The sequence below is a fragment of the Molossus molossus genome, unplaced genomic scaffold (genome assembly GCF_014108415.1).
Source record: "Molossus molossus isolate mMolMol1 unplaced genomic scaffold, mMolMol1.p scaffold_m16_p_7, whole genome shotgun sequence".
NCBI lineage: Eukaryota > Metazoa > Chordata > Mammalia > Chiroptera > Molossidae > Molossus > Molossus molossus.
In genome coordinates this window covers 34,477,961-34,492,278 of record NW_023425401.1, presented here as the reverse complement: position 1 = coordinate 34,492,278, position 14,318 = coordinate 34,477,961, and the positions used below count along the sequence as shown (strand labels likewise).

The 14,318-nt window shown below is 41.3% G+C and overlaps 2 protein-coding genes across 10 annotated transcripts in view; one reads left to right on the top strand and one right to left on the bottom strand.

The window, feature by feature from the left end:
* PEX1 (peroxisomal biogenesis factor 1) overlaps positions 1-7,684 on the bottom strand; it is a 65,017-nt gene extending 57,333 nt beyond the window's left edge. For all 6 annotated transcript variants that reach the window (XM_036246925.1, XM_036246927.1, XM_036246929.1 and 3 more), the window contains exon 1: positions 7,556-7,684. In XM_036246925.1, coding sequence (XP_036102818.1) covers positions 7,556-7,684 — 129 coding nt within the window. The remainder of the gene's footprint in view (positions 1-7,555) is intronic.
* Positions 7,685-7,988: 304 nt separating this feature from the next.
* On the top strand, positions 7,989-14,122 carry RBM48 (RNA binding motif protein 48). Of its 4 annotated transcripts, none has more exons than XM_036246933.1 (5): positions 7,989-8,137; positions 8,660-8,850; positions 10,310-10,455; positions 11,898-12,463; positions 13,647-14,122. In XM_036246933.1, the coding sequence occupies exons 1-5, from the start codon at positions 8,027-8,029 to the stop codon at positions 13,731-13,733; spliced, it is 1,101 nt and encodes a 366-aa protein (XP_036102826.1). In that variant the 5' UTR covers positions 7,989-8,026; the 3' UTR covers positions 13,734-14,122. The 4 variants fall into 4 exon arrangements, with proteins under 4 accessions (XP_036102826.1, XP_036102827.1, XP_036102828.1 ...); XM_036246934.1 differs by lacking the exon at positions 7,989-8,137 and adding an exon at positions 8,181-8,258; XM_036246935.1 differs by lacking the exon at positions 7,989-8,137 and adding an exon at positions 8,269-8,395.
* Positions 14,123-14,318: the final 196 nt, after the last annotated feature.

The following is a 14,318-nucleotide window of genomic DNA, read 5'->3' as shown; positions in this document are numbered from 1 at the left end:
AATATGTAAGTTTGTGGCTAAGGATTAAAACAATGTTTTCTATGATTAAAGAATTACAAACTCATTATAGAAACCTTGGAAAATATATAAACTTGGAAGAAAAAACAGGAATTATTGATATTTCCTCCACAAAAAGACAACCCTGTGAACAATTTTGTCCATTCCTGGCTAATACTTTTTTTCTATGTGCAATTTTTAAAATAATTAATTTTAAAAATTAAATGCATTGAGGTAACATTGGTTAATACATTATATAAATTTTACGTGTATAACTTTATAACATGACATCTGTATATATTCCATTGTGCACTCACCACACAAAGTCTAGTCTCCTTCAGTTACCATAAATTTGACCCCCTTTACCCTCTTCGTCCTCCCTGATCCTCCTTCCCTCTGGTAACAAGTTAATTTTTTACATAGTTGTATATTATAGTCATGATTTAGTATCCTTTTTTCACACTTAACATTGTATCATAAGCATTTTCATACAGAGAGGTTCTGAGAAGCCCTAAGGGCCACAGACGGAGCTGCAGCCCCAGGGACCAGGACAACCCAGCTGTTAGTGGCAGAAAAACAGCAGCAGGCATTAGATGGGTGGAGTCGGACAGGACCTTGGTTCAGCAACCGTGGTACTGGAGGTCAGGTAAGAGAAGAATTCAGAGCAAGACTCAAATTATAAGAGAAAGTTTACTTAGAAAGTCACAGAGGTAGAAGTGAGGCGTAGAAGAAATGAGCTCATGAAACAAGTTACAGCAAAAAAAGGGCCCTTGGAGTTTAGGAGAGGGTGGGAGAGATGAGGGAAGAGGGAAGATGGGGGGTGAGGGACAGAAGAGAGAGACGTGTCTTGAGAGACAAAAGGAGAAAGAGAGGTCTGGGCATGCTGGGGGTGGTCCCTGGGGAGAGAAGGCGGTGGGAAAAGCTACACTGTGCTCCATCCAAACAGAGATCATTTTTTTTTTCTTTTTTTTTTTATCCTCACCCGAGGACATTTTTCCATTTTTTGCACAGGTAGAGTGGGAGGGAGAGAGAGGAAGGGAGAGAGAGAGAAACATCGACGTGAAAGAGACACATGGAGTGGCTGCCACCCGCACGACCAACCAGGGCCGGGGACAAACTGCAACCGAGGTACATGCCCTTAGCGGGAACCGAACCCGGGTCTCTCCGGACCGCAGGCCGACGCTCTAACCGCTGAGCCAAACCGGCCAGGGCAGAGATCATTTTTTAATAAAAAATAAGAATTTCTTTACAGCCACTGAAACTTAACATATCAGGAAGTTTTAGTATTATTAAATTCATTTACATCTATCAAAATAAATCCACTAAATTTAAATTATTAAATAAATCCATTAATATATATCATATTTTACTACCTTAAAACTGGTGATAGGCTGCTTATTGTGTTTCTTTAAACAGAACAAATTTCTAAGGATACTGAAGCCACTTCTGAGGCAATCTAATGTACTTTAAATTGACCATGTTATTAGAACTTTGTATAAAGAAAATCATGTACCATTTAGCTCTGTAATTTTTCTCACAATTCTTCACAGAACAGTTGAAGTGCTCTGGCTAACAAAAATCTTTCCATTGAGTACAGTGTGATCAAGCAAAAAAGAGCCCTAGATTTGGAGTCAAAAGCTCTAAATTGCTGTTAGCTGTGGGAGCTGAGGTTACCTGAGTAAAGTTGACCAGTCCCAGAAGCTTTCTAAAGGGTTTCATTAGTCAGCAACATATAACCCAGATCAATTCCCCTATTTCATATGAAGTAACTTTTTGTTGTTGTTAATCCTCACCAGAGGATATTTTCCCATTGACTTTTAGATAGAGTAGAAGTGGGGGAGGGAGAGAGAGAAACACTGATGTGAGAGAACATCAACTGGTTGCCTCCTGCACAACACTGCCTGGGGGTGGGAGTGGGAGGTGGGAGGTGGGAGGTGGGAGGTGGGGCGTGGGGGTGGGTGGAGTGGGGATTGAACCTGTAGCCCAGGTAAGTGCCTTTGACCAGGAATCAAACCCAAGACCCTTCGGCCTGCAGGCTGACCCACCAACCGCTGAGCCAAACCAGCCAGGGCCATATGAAGTAACTTTTAAAACCAGAGATGCTAAATGAGTAAATATAAAACATGCTCTGAAATAGCCAAAAGGAGGATTCTACCAAGTTACTGGAAAAGGGGGAATCAATTTTATTAAACAGGAAAAATACTTCAATTACTCATTTGGTCAAAATGTAGTAATTAGCCCCATAAAGTCATATTATATGTTCAGCTGGATTTGGTAAACTCTGCAGACAAATAATGTTCTGAGTCAAATGTTTTTGTGTCATTTGTTTTTTTTTATGTCAAATGTTTTTCACTTGGACCACAGAGCTCCTGGGTACTCAGGTAGAGAAAAATAGGACTGGAGAGAAAGGAGTCCCCTTTCCAGATTAATCCAATCAACAAATGATTGACTGCCTGCTTTGGCCCAAACCTCCAGCTGAAACCATCAGTTACAATGCCTTGAGATTGGCCAGGTCCCAGGCCTGGGTTATCTCTGCCTAATACATGGGAGATGACAAACCTGTACCTGGCCACTTAGGTTCATTTGTTTGTATTCAGTGTGGATATGAATCCTTTTCCCCATTTCATCAATCACAGCAATTCTTGAGCTCAGAGTACAAAGTGAGTTAAAGCAGTTGTTCTCAAGTGGGGGTGATCAGTCCCCCAGGAGACATATGGCACTGTCTGGAGACATTTTTGGTTGTCACCACTGAGAGGAGGGGTACTACTGGCACCTAGTGGATAGAGGCCAGGGATGCTGCTAAGTATCTTCCAATATCCAGGACAGCCCCCACAATAAACCATCATCCAGTGTAAAATGTCATTAGGACCAAGATTAAGAAATCCTGAGTTAAAACAACTATTGCATATCTGGTCCTGAAAAAAGGACTTGGATAAACAAAATACTTAAAACACAGAAAAGAGTATAACAAGTGAGTGTCACATAAACACAGCCATGGTGTTCTGAAAAGGAGACAAATGTAGGCAGCCGAGAATTTGAAGCTACGTGAAGGAGGTAGGATTATACTGTTTTTAAAAAGCATGGTGTGAGGAAAAATGTTCAGAAGTGGGAAGGAGCTGGGTTACAGAAGAAACAGTGAGAAGACTTATCTGGATGATGCAGAGTGAGTTATAGACAAGAAGGCTAATTCACTGCATGGAAATGATACTGGCCTATGAGTGCCAGATTCCTTAAGTGTAAAATTACAGAAATGACCTACAGGCATACCTTGTTTAATTGCACTTTGCTTTATTGCACTTCACAGATGTTGCGGGTGGTGGTGAGGGGTGGTTTACAATTGAAGGCAAGACCTTCCACCAACAAAAAGAGTATGACTCATTTTATTGCCATACTTGCTTTATTGTGGTGATCTGGAACTGAACCACAACACCTCTGAGGTATGCCTGTAGATACTTAAGGTCCCTTTCACCATCAACTGTTTATGATTCTACAACAGTGGGTCTCAATTCATTTGTACATCCAAGTAGCCTGGAGATTTTTTTTTTAATCCTCACCCGAGGATATTTTCCCATTTATCTTCAGATAGAGTGGGAGAGTGGGAGGGAGGGGAAGAGAAATATTCACTGGTTGCCTGCTGCACGACCCTGACCAAGGCTGGGGACTAACCGCAACCGAGGCACATGCCCTTGGTCTGCGGACCGATGCTCTAACTGCTGAGCCAAACCAGCCAGAGCAGCCTAAAGATATTTTTTAAATTACAGATGCCCACTCCCCAAGATTCTGATTCAGTAGGTCTAGGAAGAACCAGAACTTCTGTATTTTTAAAAGCTTTAAGTCTGACACAGACCAGAAAACCATTGTTCTGACCCCCTTCCCATTACAGCTTTATCTGTATTACGTACTTAATGCTTCAGTCCAGATAAAATAATTCAACCTATTAATTCCTATCTCATGACTTTCTGCTTTAATAATGACCTATGCCCTCTAACCCAGAGGTTTTCAACCAGTGTATCGCAAGAATTTTTAAAACATGCAGTACCTCACTATTTAGTCAGGGGCACTGACCTCTTTTCCCTTAGATTGTCAAACAAAAAATTGACAACAGCCAACACAACGGTAGCAGTCCAGTGTGAATGAATCAAAATTACACTTTTTTTTTAAATCAGATAGGCAAAAAGTATATTTTTTGGTGTGCCAAAGAATTAAGTTATGTGTGCCACAGGATAAAAAAGGTTGAAAATTGCTGCTCTAACACAGTAATTCTGGGAACCTATCCTAAATAACCAGAAATAAAAACATGTTTCATTAACAAAGATGTGCTATTTTTAACTTTTTATTAAAATATAATTATAGCCCAGGCCGATTTGGCTCAGCAGTTAGAGTATCGGCCCTCCGACCGAAGAGTCACAGGTTCAGTTCAGGTCAAGGGCACGTGCCTCAGTTGCTGTATCAGTTTGGTCCCTGGCCCTGGTCAAGTCCTGCAGGAGACAACTGATCTATGTGTCTCTCTTGCATTCGTGTCTCTCTCTCTCTCTCTCCCTCTCTCTCTCTCTCTCTCTCCCTCTCTCTCTCTCTCTCCACCCCTCCCTCCCACTCTATCTGAGAATAGATGGAAAAATATCCTTGAGTGAGGATTAAAAATATATATATATACACACACACACATAATTATAGTATCACTTTTAATGTCTAAAAATTGAATACAATATAAATTTTTAATGACAGTGAATAATTAAATTATGGCAAATTTATGATAGAATACTAATTAACCATGAAAATGATTACCTTTTAATAAAGTAAAACATTCATTAACACTATAAGAAAACAACAAAACTCTAAGCTTATGTATGTAGGACTTCATTTGTGTTAAAAATAAAGATTAAAGCCCTGGCCAGTTTGGCTCAGCGGTTGAGCATCGGCCTGTGGACTAGAGAATCCTGGGTTTGGTTCCCGCTAGGGGCACGTACCATAAAATAAATAAAGATTAGAAACAAAACTGGAAGATTTGATTCAAAGTGTTAACATTATCTCTAGGTTTTGGGATTATGGGTAACTTTTATTTTGTTTATAATTTTCCATGCTTTCCAAATATTCTATATGCTATGTATTGCTTTTATAATGGGGGAGAAACACTGACCTATTCTGCTGATAGAGACTAGAAAGAAACAATCCGTTCTAAGCTTGAAGAGATTTAAGTTTCAAAAAAGATTCCCATGAGCCCTGGCCGGTTTGGCTCAGCGGTTAGAGCGTCGGCCTGTGGTTCCAAGAGACCTGGGCTCGGTTCCCGCTAAGGGCACGTACCTCGGTTGCAGTTTGTCCCTGGCCCTGGCTGGGTCGTGTGGGTGGCAACCACTCGATGTGTACCTTTCATGTCGATGCTTCTCTTTCTCTCTCTCCCCCTCCCACTCTATCTGAACAAAAAATGGAAAAATGTCCTCTAGTGAGGATAAAAAAAAAAAGATACCCATGAATTCTTATGCATACTTATTGAGCGCTCAAAATTTAAAACAAAGATCAAGACCACTAAATTCTTAAATAATGATCAATGTAACATAACATTCATATTTAGGATCAAATCAGAGTTACTATAAGGAAGCATTCTTATAAACTGGTTAGGTGGGAGTGTGTCAGGTGGGGACTGAAAGCACACTGAAAATCTCAAAGCTAAGAGCACAGGGCAGGGTCTTCCTAGGACTTCGTGATAGTGATGAAGCTCCTTGGGGCCAAAAGACTGACTGCTTTTTGGTATGCTTTGAAAATGGTATGGAGGGAAAATAATCTAGAACAGCGATTTTCAACCTTTTTCATCTCATGGCACATACAAACTAATTACTAAAATTCTGCAGCAGCTCTGGCCAGTTTGGCTCAGCAGTTAGAGTGACAGCCTTCAGACCAAAGAGTCTTAGATTGGATTCCTGGTCAAGGACATGTACCTCGGTTGTGGGTTTGATCCCCAGTCCTGGTTGGGATCATTCAGATAGATGTGCCTCTCTCATATTGATGGTTTTCTCTCTTTCTCCCCGTCTCTCTCCTCCCCATTCTTATCTTTTAAAAAAAAATTAAGAAAAATATCTTCGGGTGAGCATTAAAAAATAAATAAAATAAAATTCTGCAGCACACCAAAAAATGTATTTTTGCTGATCTGACACCAAAAATTTAGGTGTAATTTTGATTCATTCATACCTGACGGCTGTTGTGTTGGCTGTTGTCATTAAAAACATTTTTTAATTGATTTTAGAGAGAGATAGGGAGGGAGGGACACAGAGAGAAATAGTGAGCGACCCAGATTTGTTGTTTCACTTATTTAGGCATTCACTGATTGCTTCTTATATGTGCCCTGACTGGACATCAAACCCACAACCTTGTCATATGGGGACAATGCTCTAACCAAATGAGCTGCCAGTCCAAAGTGTATTGTCATTTTTCAATTTGACAATCTAAGGGAGAAGAGGTCAGTGCCCCTGACTAAATAAACAGGTATTGCATGTTTTAGAAATTCTTGTGGCACACACTGAAAATTGTGATCTAGAAAAATAGATTTCAAGAAGTAGCTAAATTGGAAAGGTGGGATACTTGAAATTATTGCAAAGTCTTATATAGTTCCTGCATGGATTAGCCAGTGGTGGCTACCACACACATAAGATTTTTGAGTATTTCAAATACAGGTATAACTAACTCCTTGTATTGATTGGGCTTCTGGGCTTCCTTTATTGCACTTCACAGGTGTTGGCAGTTTTCACAAATTAAAAGCAAGACCCTCCACCAGCAAAATGATTACCACTGGGCTTTATTGCCCCGCTCGTTTTACTGCAGTGGTCTGGAACCGAACCAGTAAGGTATGCCTGCATTCTAGCCTTTTGACCCCATAAACACACTCAAATTCGTAGACCAGGTGCCTCTGTTTTTAATTATGGAAATAGGGATGTTGTATCTCTGCCAACGGTTAGAGCCCTGAGCCACAATCACAACCTCCAGAAGGGCAATCGCCAAGAAGCCTAACCACACACGCCCAGGCACGCATAATCCACTGCACATTCCGGGCTCCGAGGCCCGCCAATCAGGGGAAGAACCTTCTTGCCATTAACCCCTCCAGCTGCTGGGACGCGCGGCTCAGGCCGGCTGACCCAGGGACTCGGCACACAAACCAAGCCTGCCCCTCTGGAGGCCCGACCACAGCCGCCCCGGCACCCGGAGATCTCCGGCGGGAAACCATTTTTAAAAACAAACACAAACAACAACAAAAGAACGACTTCTCAAGAGCTTTCCAACCCGGAGTAATATCTGACCGCGAAAGTAGAGTATAAAATTGCGTGAAAGCCCAGTTTCACCGAGTGAAAGGCGCCGGAATGAGGCCAGACCACGTCAAGGCCCGGGCTGCAGCAGACGCTGCCCCGCCCCGCCCCGCCCTCGAGGGGCCCTCGGTCTGACCCGTGCCCCGCCGCCGCGAGAGGACACAGCGGCCGCCGCGTCCCTGGAAGGCTCGGTTCGCCGGACCCCAGACTACCGACCAGGCGTCCCGTCTCCGGGTGGGAGCCCAGGGCCGGGACCGGCGCGTTACCTGCAGCAGGTGCAGCTGGGACACGAGGCGCCGCGGCACGTGGAGGAAGCAGTCGTGAGCGTTGCTAAAGGCCACGGTCACGGCCGCTCCACTTTCCCCCGCACCCACTAGGCGTTCGCTGCCCCACATCGCCTGCCTGCGCGGAGCCCCAGCCGCCCACCCTCCCTAACCTGGGCCAAGCCGGCAGGCCCAGGCCGTCGAAGCTGGATGACATCGATCGGCCCCGCCCCCTTCCCGGGCCTCCCGTAGGGGAGGGGCTAGCAGGCCGGCTCCCTCTCTCCTGGCTGCTCCGCCGCGCCGCTAGGGGGCGGCACCTCGTTCATCGAATCCCCACGTGCAGGAAACGATGGCCGACGTTATCGATTCTCCAGCGAATCCCCGCGCGCCTTGACCTATCCCTCTCTCTCGTTGGATAAACGGCAGTGCGGCCCGGCGGATGTTGTCTGTTCTGCGAGGGCCAGAGCCGGCAACATGGCGTCGAGCGGCGGGGAGCTCGGTGGCTTATTCGAGCACCACGTCCAAAGGGCTGTTTGCGACACGCGGGCCAAGTATCGGGAGGGGCGACGACCTCGTGCTGTCAGGGTAAAGTGATTTTGGTTTCATTTGCTATCCTCGGTAGTTTTAGGTGAGTTCCAGCTCCACACGCCCAGCCTATGTAGAGAAAGGCTTGAAAGGCTGCCGTCAGATCCGTCGCTAGTTGCAGGTAAGTATAAGGAAGCCTGGAAACGAGGTTCCAGACACTCTCCCGGCGTTTGGTCAGCTGCGAGGACGTCAGCTCTGCGAAAACGGCTTTGTTCGAATCGTCGTATCTTCCGTGTTTACGGAACTGCTGGGCGGTTGGTAAGCACTCAGTGCGACTTCTACCGAGCCAGCTTCTGGAAAACATGTCGGTTGAAAGTAGTCTTATCTTTTTTTATGCTTTAGTTAGGTGAAGTCACGTGGGGCGAATTATTCTTTATCAAAGAGAAGGGCAAAGTTTTTTTAAATTTTGGTTTTCTGCAAACCGGTTGAAGAATATTTCATGTTTTCAGAGCTTTTTTTTTTAAAGATGGATTTGTCAGGCGTATTTGTGAAACATATTTAACTTGTTTGCATTTCTTTTAGGTATATACAATTAACTTGGAATCTCGGTACTTATTAATACAAGGAGTTCCTGCGGTGGGAGCGATGAAGGAATTAGTTGAGCGATTTGCTCTATATGGTGCAATTGAACAGTATAATGCTCTAGATGAATACCCAGCAGAAGACTTTACAGAAGTTTATCTTATTAAATTTATGAATTTACAAAGTGCAAGGTAATGTGCAAGTTAAACCCTGTCTTATTACCTCCATTCCCATTGCTATTATTTTGGCCCCACCTAAATTACCCAATAACCTAAATTATCCTTACCAAAACACTTTCCATCACGTCATTCCCATGCCTTACAGTTTTGTCGTGTAGGGTGGTAGATTAAAAATTGGGTTCGGGGTACGTTTTCCAGTTACACTGCTTACTAACATCATGACCTTGGACGAGTTATTTAACCCTATTTAGCCTAGTTTTCCTTTTCTGTAAAATCCACATGGTAAAAAAATCCATATGCTTATTGAGGTTGTGTGGGGATGAAATGAGGTAACCCATGTAAAGGGCTTAGCCTAGCACCTCCTAAAGTGCAGTAAACATTAGCTATTGAAGTTCTTATTGTTGCGCACCTATTGACCCAATCTCTTCCAACTATATAACATAAACTCTGTTCCAAAGAGGCTGAAATGTGAAATGCCTTATTTATTTTTAAGTGACCCCTACTAATTTGTTCTAAGACCCATCTTTCCCTGGCTATTACAGTTCATATTTTCTATGCTATGAAGAGCACTTGTAGTCTGCCATAAAGCACTTATTTTATGGAGTCGAGTGGTGTTCTCAAATTACTCTAATATGTATTCTCACTTCCCTAACCAACTTGCCAGTTCCTCATGGTTAGGGAAGGATATTTATTCTAGAGTTTCCGCGTTTCCCACAGCACCTAGTGCAACAGGCTTTGGAGTTCGACATCTTGAATCCTAGCCTCACTAACCAATGTGAGCATGGCCGAGTTCCCCAGGCCTCACTTTCATCATAGGGTTGTTATGAAGTGTTAATTCAAGTGAAGCACTTAGGACACTGTCTGGCACTTGGTAAAATCTCAATAAGTATTTATCCCTGGGCACAAAAGTACTTAAATATTATTGTAGTAATGCCGACCAGTTATAGATGTTTAGTAAGTATTTATTGAATACCATCCTCTCGTTTTCTTATTGATTAGTTGTTATACAGCATTTCTTCAACTATTGAAGGTTTTATAATTATGTTTTTATTTTTTATGAATCTCATTATAGGAACATATTGTGCTGAAAAGGCTAAATTGGGTATGAGCTAACTCTCAAGGGCCATATAACTCAACACAGAAAAATCTTTCTGGTATGATCATGGATTGTGTACCTTAGGCTAAACAGCTGGGTTCTGAGTTGGTTAAAGGGAGTCTAGATATCTGTGGATGACTTAGCTCAAACCCCATTAACACTGTTGGGAGAGGGGAGGAAAGGCTCTCAGAGTGTTCACTGGATCAATAAGGTCAGTTCCATCCATAAGCACATTATCTTGATTCCCAAACCATAGGGTGGACACACAGCAACAGCTGAACTTTGCTTTTTAGATCAATGCATTGTATACTAGTCAAGCTTTCATCCCAAGTAAATCTCGATTAGTAAACTATGCTATCATATATTTCTGTTTAGGACAGCCAAGAGAAAAATGGATGAACAGAGTTTCTTTGGTGGATTGCTTCATGTGTGTTATGCTCCAGAATTTGAGACAGTTGAAGAAACTAGAAAAAAATTACAAGAAAGGAAGGCTTATATAGCAAGAACTGCTAAAAATAAAGGTATGGAAAGTCTGTTACTAAACACGTATGTGTCGGGCATTCTGCTAGGTATAGCATCATGGCACTCTCAATCTAGTGGAAAGAGCAGTAAATGATCACAATATTCAATAACTATAAACTACATGGTTCTTTGTAGCATTCAGCGTAATGTGAGCTGGGAAGAGAGAGATGTTAGTTCATGGAAGCCTTCCTATAGGATGAAAGAGGTGACTGAGTTTTGAAGGATAAGTAGACATTACTCAGAAGAGGAGAGGGAATAAATGGAAAGGGGGTCAGGTAGCATATTTAAAGGGCCAGAGGATAAATGAGCATCGTGCATCTTATGGAACTGTGAGTAGTATAGGATAACCATACACAGGAGAGATAAGATTACAAAAGTGGGCAGTAAGTGAACTGTGAAGGGCCTTGTAGTCCCATGCTAAGGAATTAAGACCTAAAGGAAGTGAGAAATAATTAGGATTTGCAGACTATTTACCAACGACGAGTCTAAAACTGCTAACAATGAGAAAATTTCACTTTTGACCAGCAGCTGGCCAGATGTCTAACTGAGTTTCCCTAGACACAAATTCCAGATGCCTGGAATGGATAGTGATGGGATCTGGTATGTGGATTGTCGGACTAGAGCAGGCAGAATTGGATTAAGATAGTGTGTGTAGTCTGAAATCTGAATTCTACTAGAGGCTCAGATGACCAAATTTCTACTCTTTGGTTCAAAGGCAAAGTCAGTGTCCATATGGCTATTGAATATGATGAGTTTATGGCTGATTAGGGAATGGGCATGTGGCAGTGGTGAAGAGAGAAATAAAGTGGGGGAGACTCTTGGAAAACTTACGTGAAAATTTGTCAAGAGAGCTGTTGAGAGTCCCTGGCCATTTGTAGACACTGAATGTTAACCTTTGGTATATGTAAATAACTAGCTCCATGCAAACTTGTGCGTGGGGTACAGAAAAATTACTCAGTATGGGCCCAGCTTATTGCTTCCTTTAACACAAACTAAGCAGCATATACACTCAGATAGTAGAATACTCTGAAGCAGGTTTTGTTTTTTTTTAAAGCAGCTTTGTACGTAATGACATGGAAAAACTCTCCAGGATCTACAGTTAACTGGAAGATGCAAAAGTGCAGAGAAATGGGTATTACACGGGAGAAAGGCGGGGAGGTGGAAGGAAGAAAAAAAAGACACACTGGACAAATGAATAAGAAAGCGATTATTTATGGGGGTGGAACCAGGCATTCGGGGAGCAAAGAAAGAGGTTAGCTTGACACTACTATACCTTTTATCCTTCTTAGCTTTTAAACCACATGAATTTATTGCCTGCTCAAGAAATAAAATTTAAGGGTAGCTTTTCTTAACATTTTAAAGTATTTGTTTTTAGAATTAGACTTTTCTGAATGCTGAAAACAAATGAATCATTTCTGTTTTCTTTTCTCTTAATATAAAGGTCATTTCATGACAAAGAAGAAACTGGTTATAGAGCATAAAGATACAAAAGATTTTAGACAGGACTCCCATTCAAAGAAATCTGGATTTTGTGAAGCTGCGTTGAACACTTCTGCTGGGAAATCAGATCCTTGTCTTCCTTATTCTTGTGAATTGCCTTTGTGCAATTTCTCCTCAAAATGTATATGTTCGTCAGGAGAGTACGTGAACAGAGCATCTAACTCCTCTAGGAATGGTAGAAACCACGATGAAACAGTGGGGCATTGTAGCCACAATGACTCATGGCAGAAAATGCAGATGAAAACTTTAAAAAATTCAGTGTCCTGCCCTGGTGCTATTACTATTACTTCTTCAGCAGCAGTTGACAGATTTATGCCTAGGACAACACAACTGCAGGAGCGGAAAAGAAGAAGAGAAGATGATCGTAAACTTGGACCTTTTCTTGAAACAAGCAAGGACAGTAATGAGGTTGTGATTGGACCTCAGTTACCAGACATACCTAAAGTGGATATGCATGATGACTCGTTGAATACAACAGCGAATTTAATTCGGAGTAAACTTAAAGAGGTAAGATATTTAAAGAAAACTTCTACTAGACAATTTGTTTATAGGACTAATGCTAAATGGAGAATTATATATGAGAATGACAGTATGTACTGTCATTAATTATTTTTCATTTTTAGTTGTTTGATGTGCTTTCCTATAATTATCTTTGAATTAACTGAATTTGACTAACAAATGTATTTGCTTCGATACATTAATCCTTGCCTTAAACAAGAAACAGAATACTATGCTTTATAAAGGGGGGGGGGGGGGGGCTAAGGTAGCTTAATTTATTTTATGTACATTTTTTACCTGAAAATTATCTGATTAAGGATAGGGATTGTTTTAAAATAATAAAAACCCATGGACACAATTTCTTTTTTCTTTTTCTTTTTTTTGGTATGTGCCCCTAGCAGGGACCCAACTTGGGACTCTGGTCCACAGGCTGATGCTCCAATCGCTGACCAAACCAGCCAGGGCTGGACACAATTTCTATGCTTAAGCCTCTTTTAAATTTTTTACTTTGTGCTGGCCCCCTGCCCTTCTTCACTTAACACCTAAACAGAGCGGTCTCACCCAGAGCTGACTGCATTTTCAAGAAAAATGTTAGGTCCAAATCCTAGGTATAGAAATAGTAGAACAACAAAACAGAGAAGTACTGAATATAATTTATTACAATTTCAAATAATTTTCCATTTTAAGTGAAGACTGTCTTATTCTGCATTAACTTATTATCTACTCTTTTTCTCATGATGTGTTTGATTTCATTTTTGCTAAGAAATTGAGGATTATACCATTTTCTGATTATTTCCCCATATTTTTCATCTCCCCCAAACCTCTGTTTCTCTAAATATATCAGACATTTTCAGTGTTTCAAGTTAGGCACAACCAGGATATCTATCTACCCATAAAATAAAAAGTGACTCACATCTATAAAGGAATGTTAAAAGTTAGAGTGTATGTTTACTTCTCTCCCTTAAACATTTTTTTGTTGTTAATTGGCTTTAGAAATTTTATTGCCATCAATATTCAGGCAGAACACTTTGCTTTGTGCCTAGATTGTAGGCTGTACCTTGAACTTGGGTTAGGTCTACTTCAAACGTGATCGCAAGGATTGAACTACTGGATATCTATCCTACCTCTTCTGATGGTTTATTTACTCTTGTACCATAAAAATTAAGTTTTGCTGGTTCCTTTTTCAAACTAGGTGGTTTCATCTGTGCCAAAGCCTCCAGAGGACAAGCTGGAAGATGTGCATACAAGTCATCCATTAAAACAAAGAAGAAGAATATAAGATTACTAGTAGCAAGTTAATATTTTCTAAGGGAGTATTTATTTTTTATTTTTAGCCTGTCATTTTAATTCTTGAAGAGATTTTACTACTGGTATTTTTTTCAATGCACTCCTCTCTATAATTTCATTCAAGCTACTTGTCTAATTCAGTTTCATCTTTTAAAATGAGTTTATCATGGACAAAATACATGCCAGCTAACTGTTTCTCTTAATAAAACTGCTCCAAAAATTCCACCCAGTGCCTTTAGTTATATCTTATTGGCTAGATCTGGGCCCATGACTGTTCCTAACTGAGGAGTCTGGAATAGTGTTTTAGTTTTCCAGCTTCTGTGGTTGAGAAAGCGAGAGAAAAGAGGGGTGGGAATGCCTGACTCACAGCAGGCCACAAGATCCGAGGTGGTTGGTTAACTTACATAAAAATTAGCTTCTTATTACCTATTATAGGTGTCAATTTGATCCATTCTTAATATTACAGACACTGTTTTTATAACATTACTTCTCACACTACAGTAACTATATGTGAATTAATTAATTGAAGGAAATAAAGATAGGCAATCAGGACTTGTTTTTTATTTTACTGCAAATA

Coding starts and splice junctions, on each gene's coding strand:
- RBM48 (XM_036246933.1), top strand. CDS start 8,027: ATGGCGTCGAGCGGCGGGGAGCTCGGTGGCTTATTCGAGCACCACGTC. Junction 8,851..10,309: donor ATGAATTTACAAAGTGCAAG/GTAATGTGCAAG, acceptor ATTTCTGTTTAG/GACAGCCAAGAGAAAAATGG. Junction 12,464..13,646: donor TTCGGAGTAAACTTAAAGAG/GTAAGATATTTA, acceptor TTTTCAAACTAG/GTGGTTTCATCTGTGCCAAA.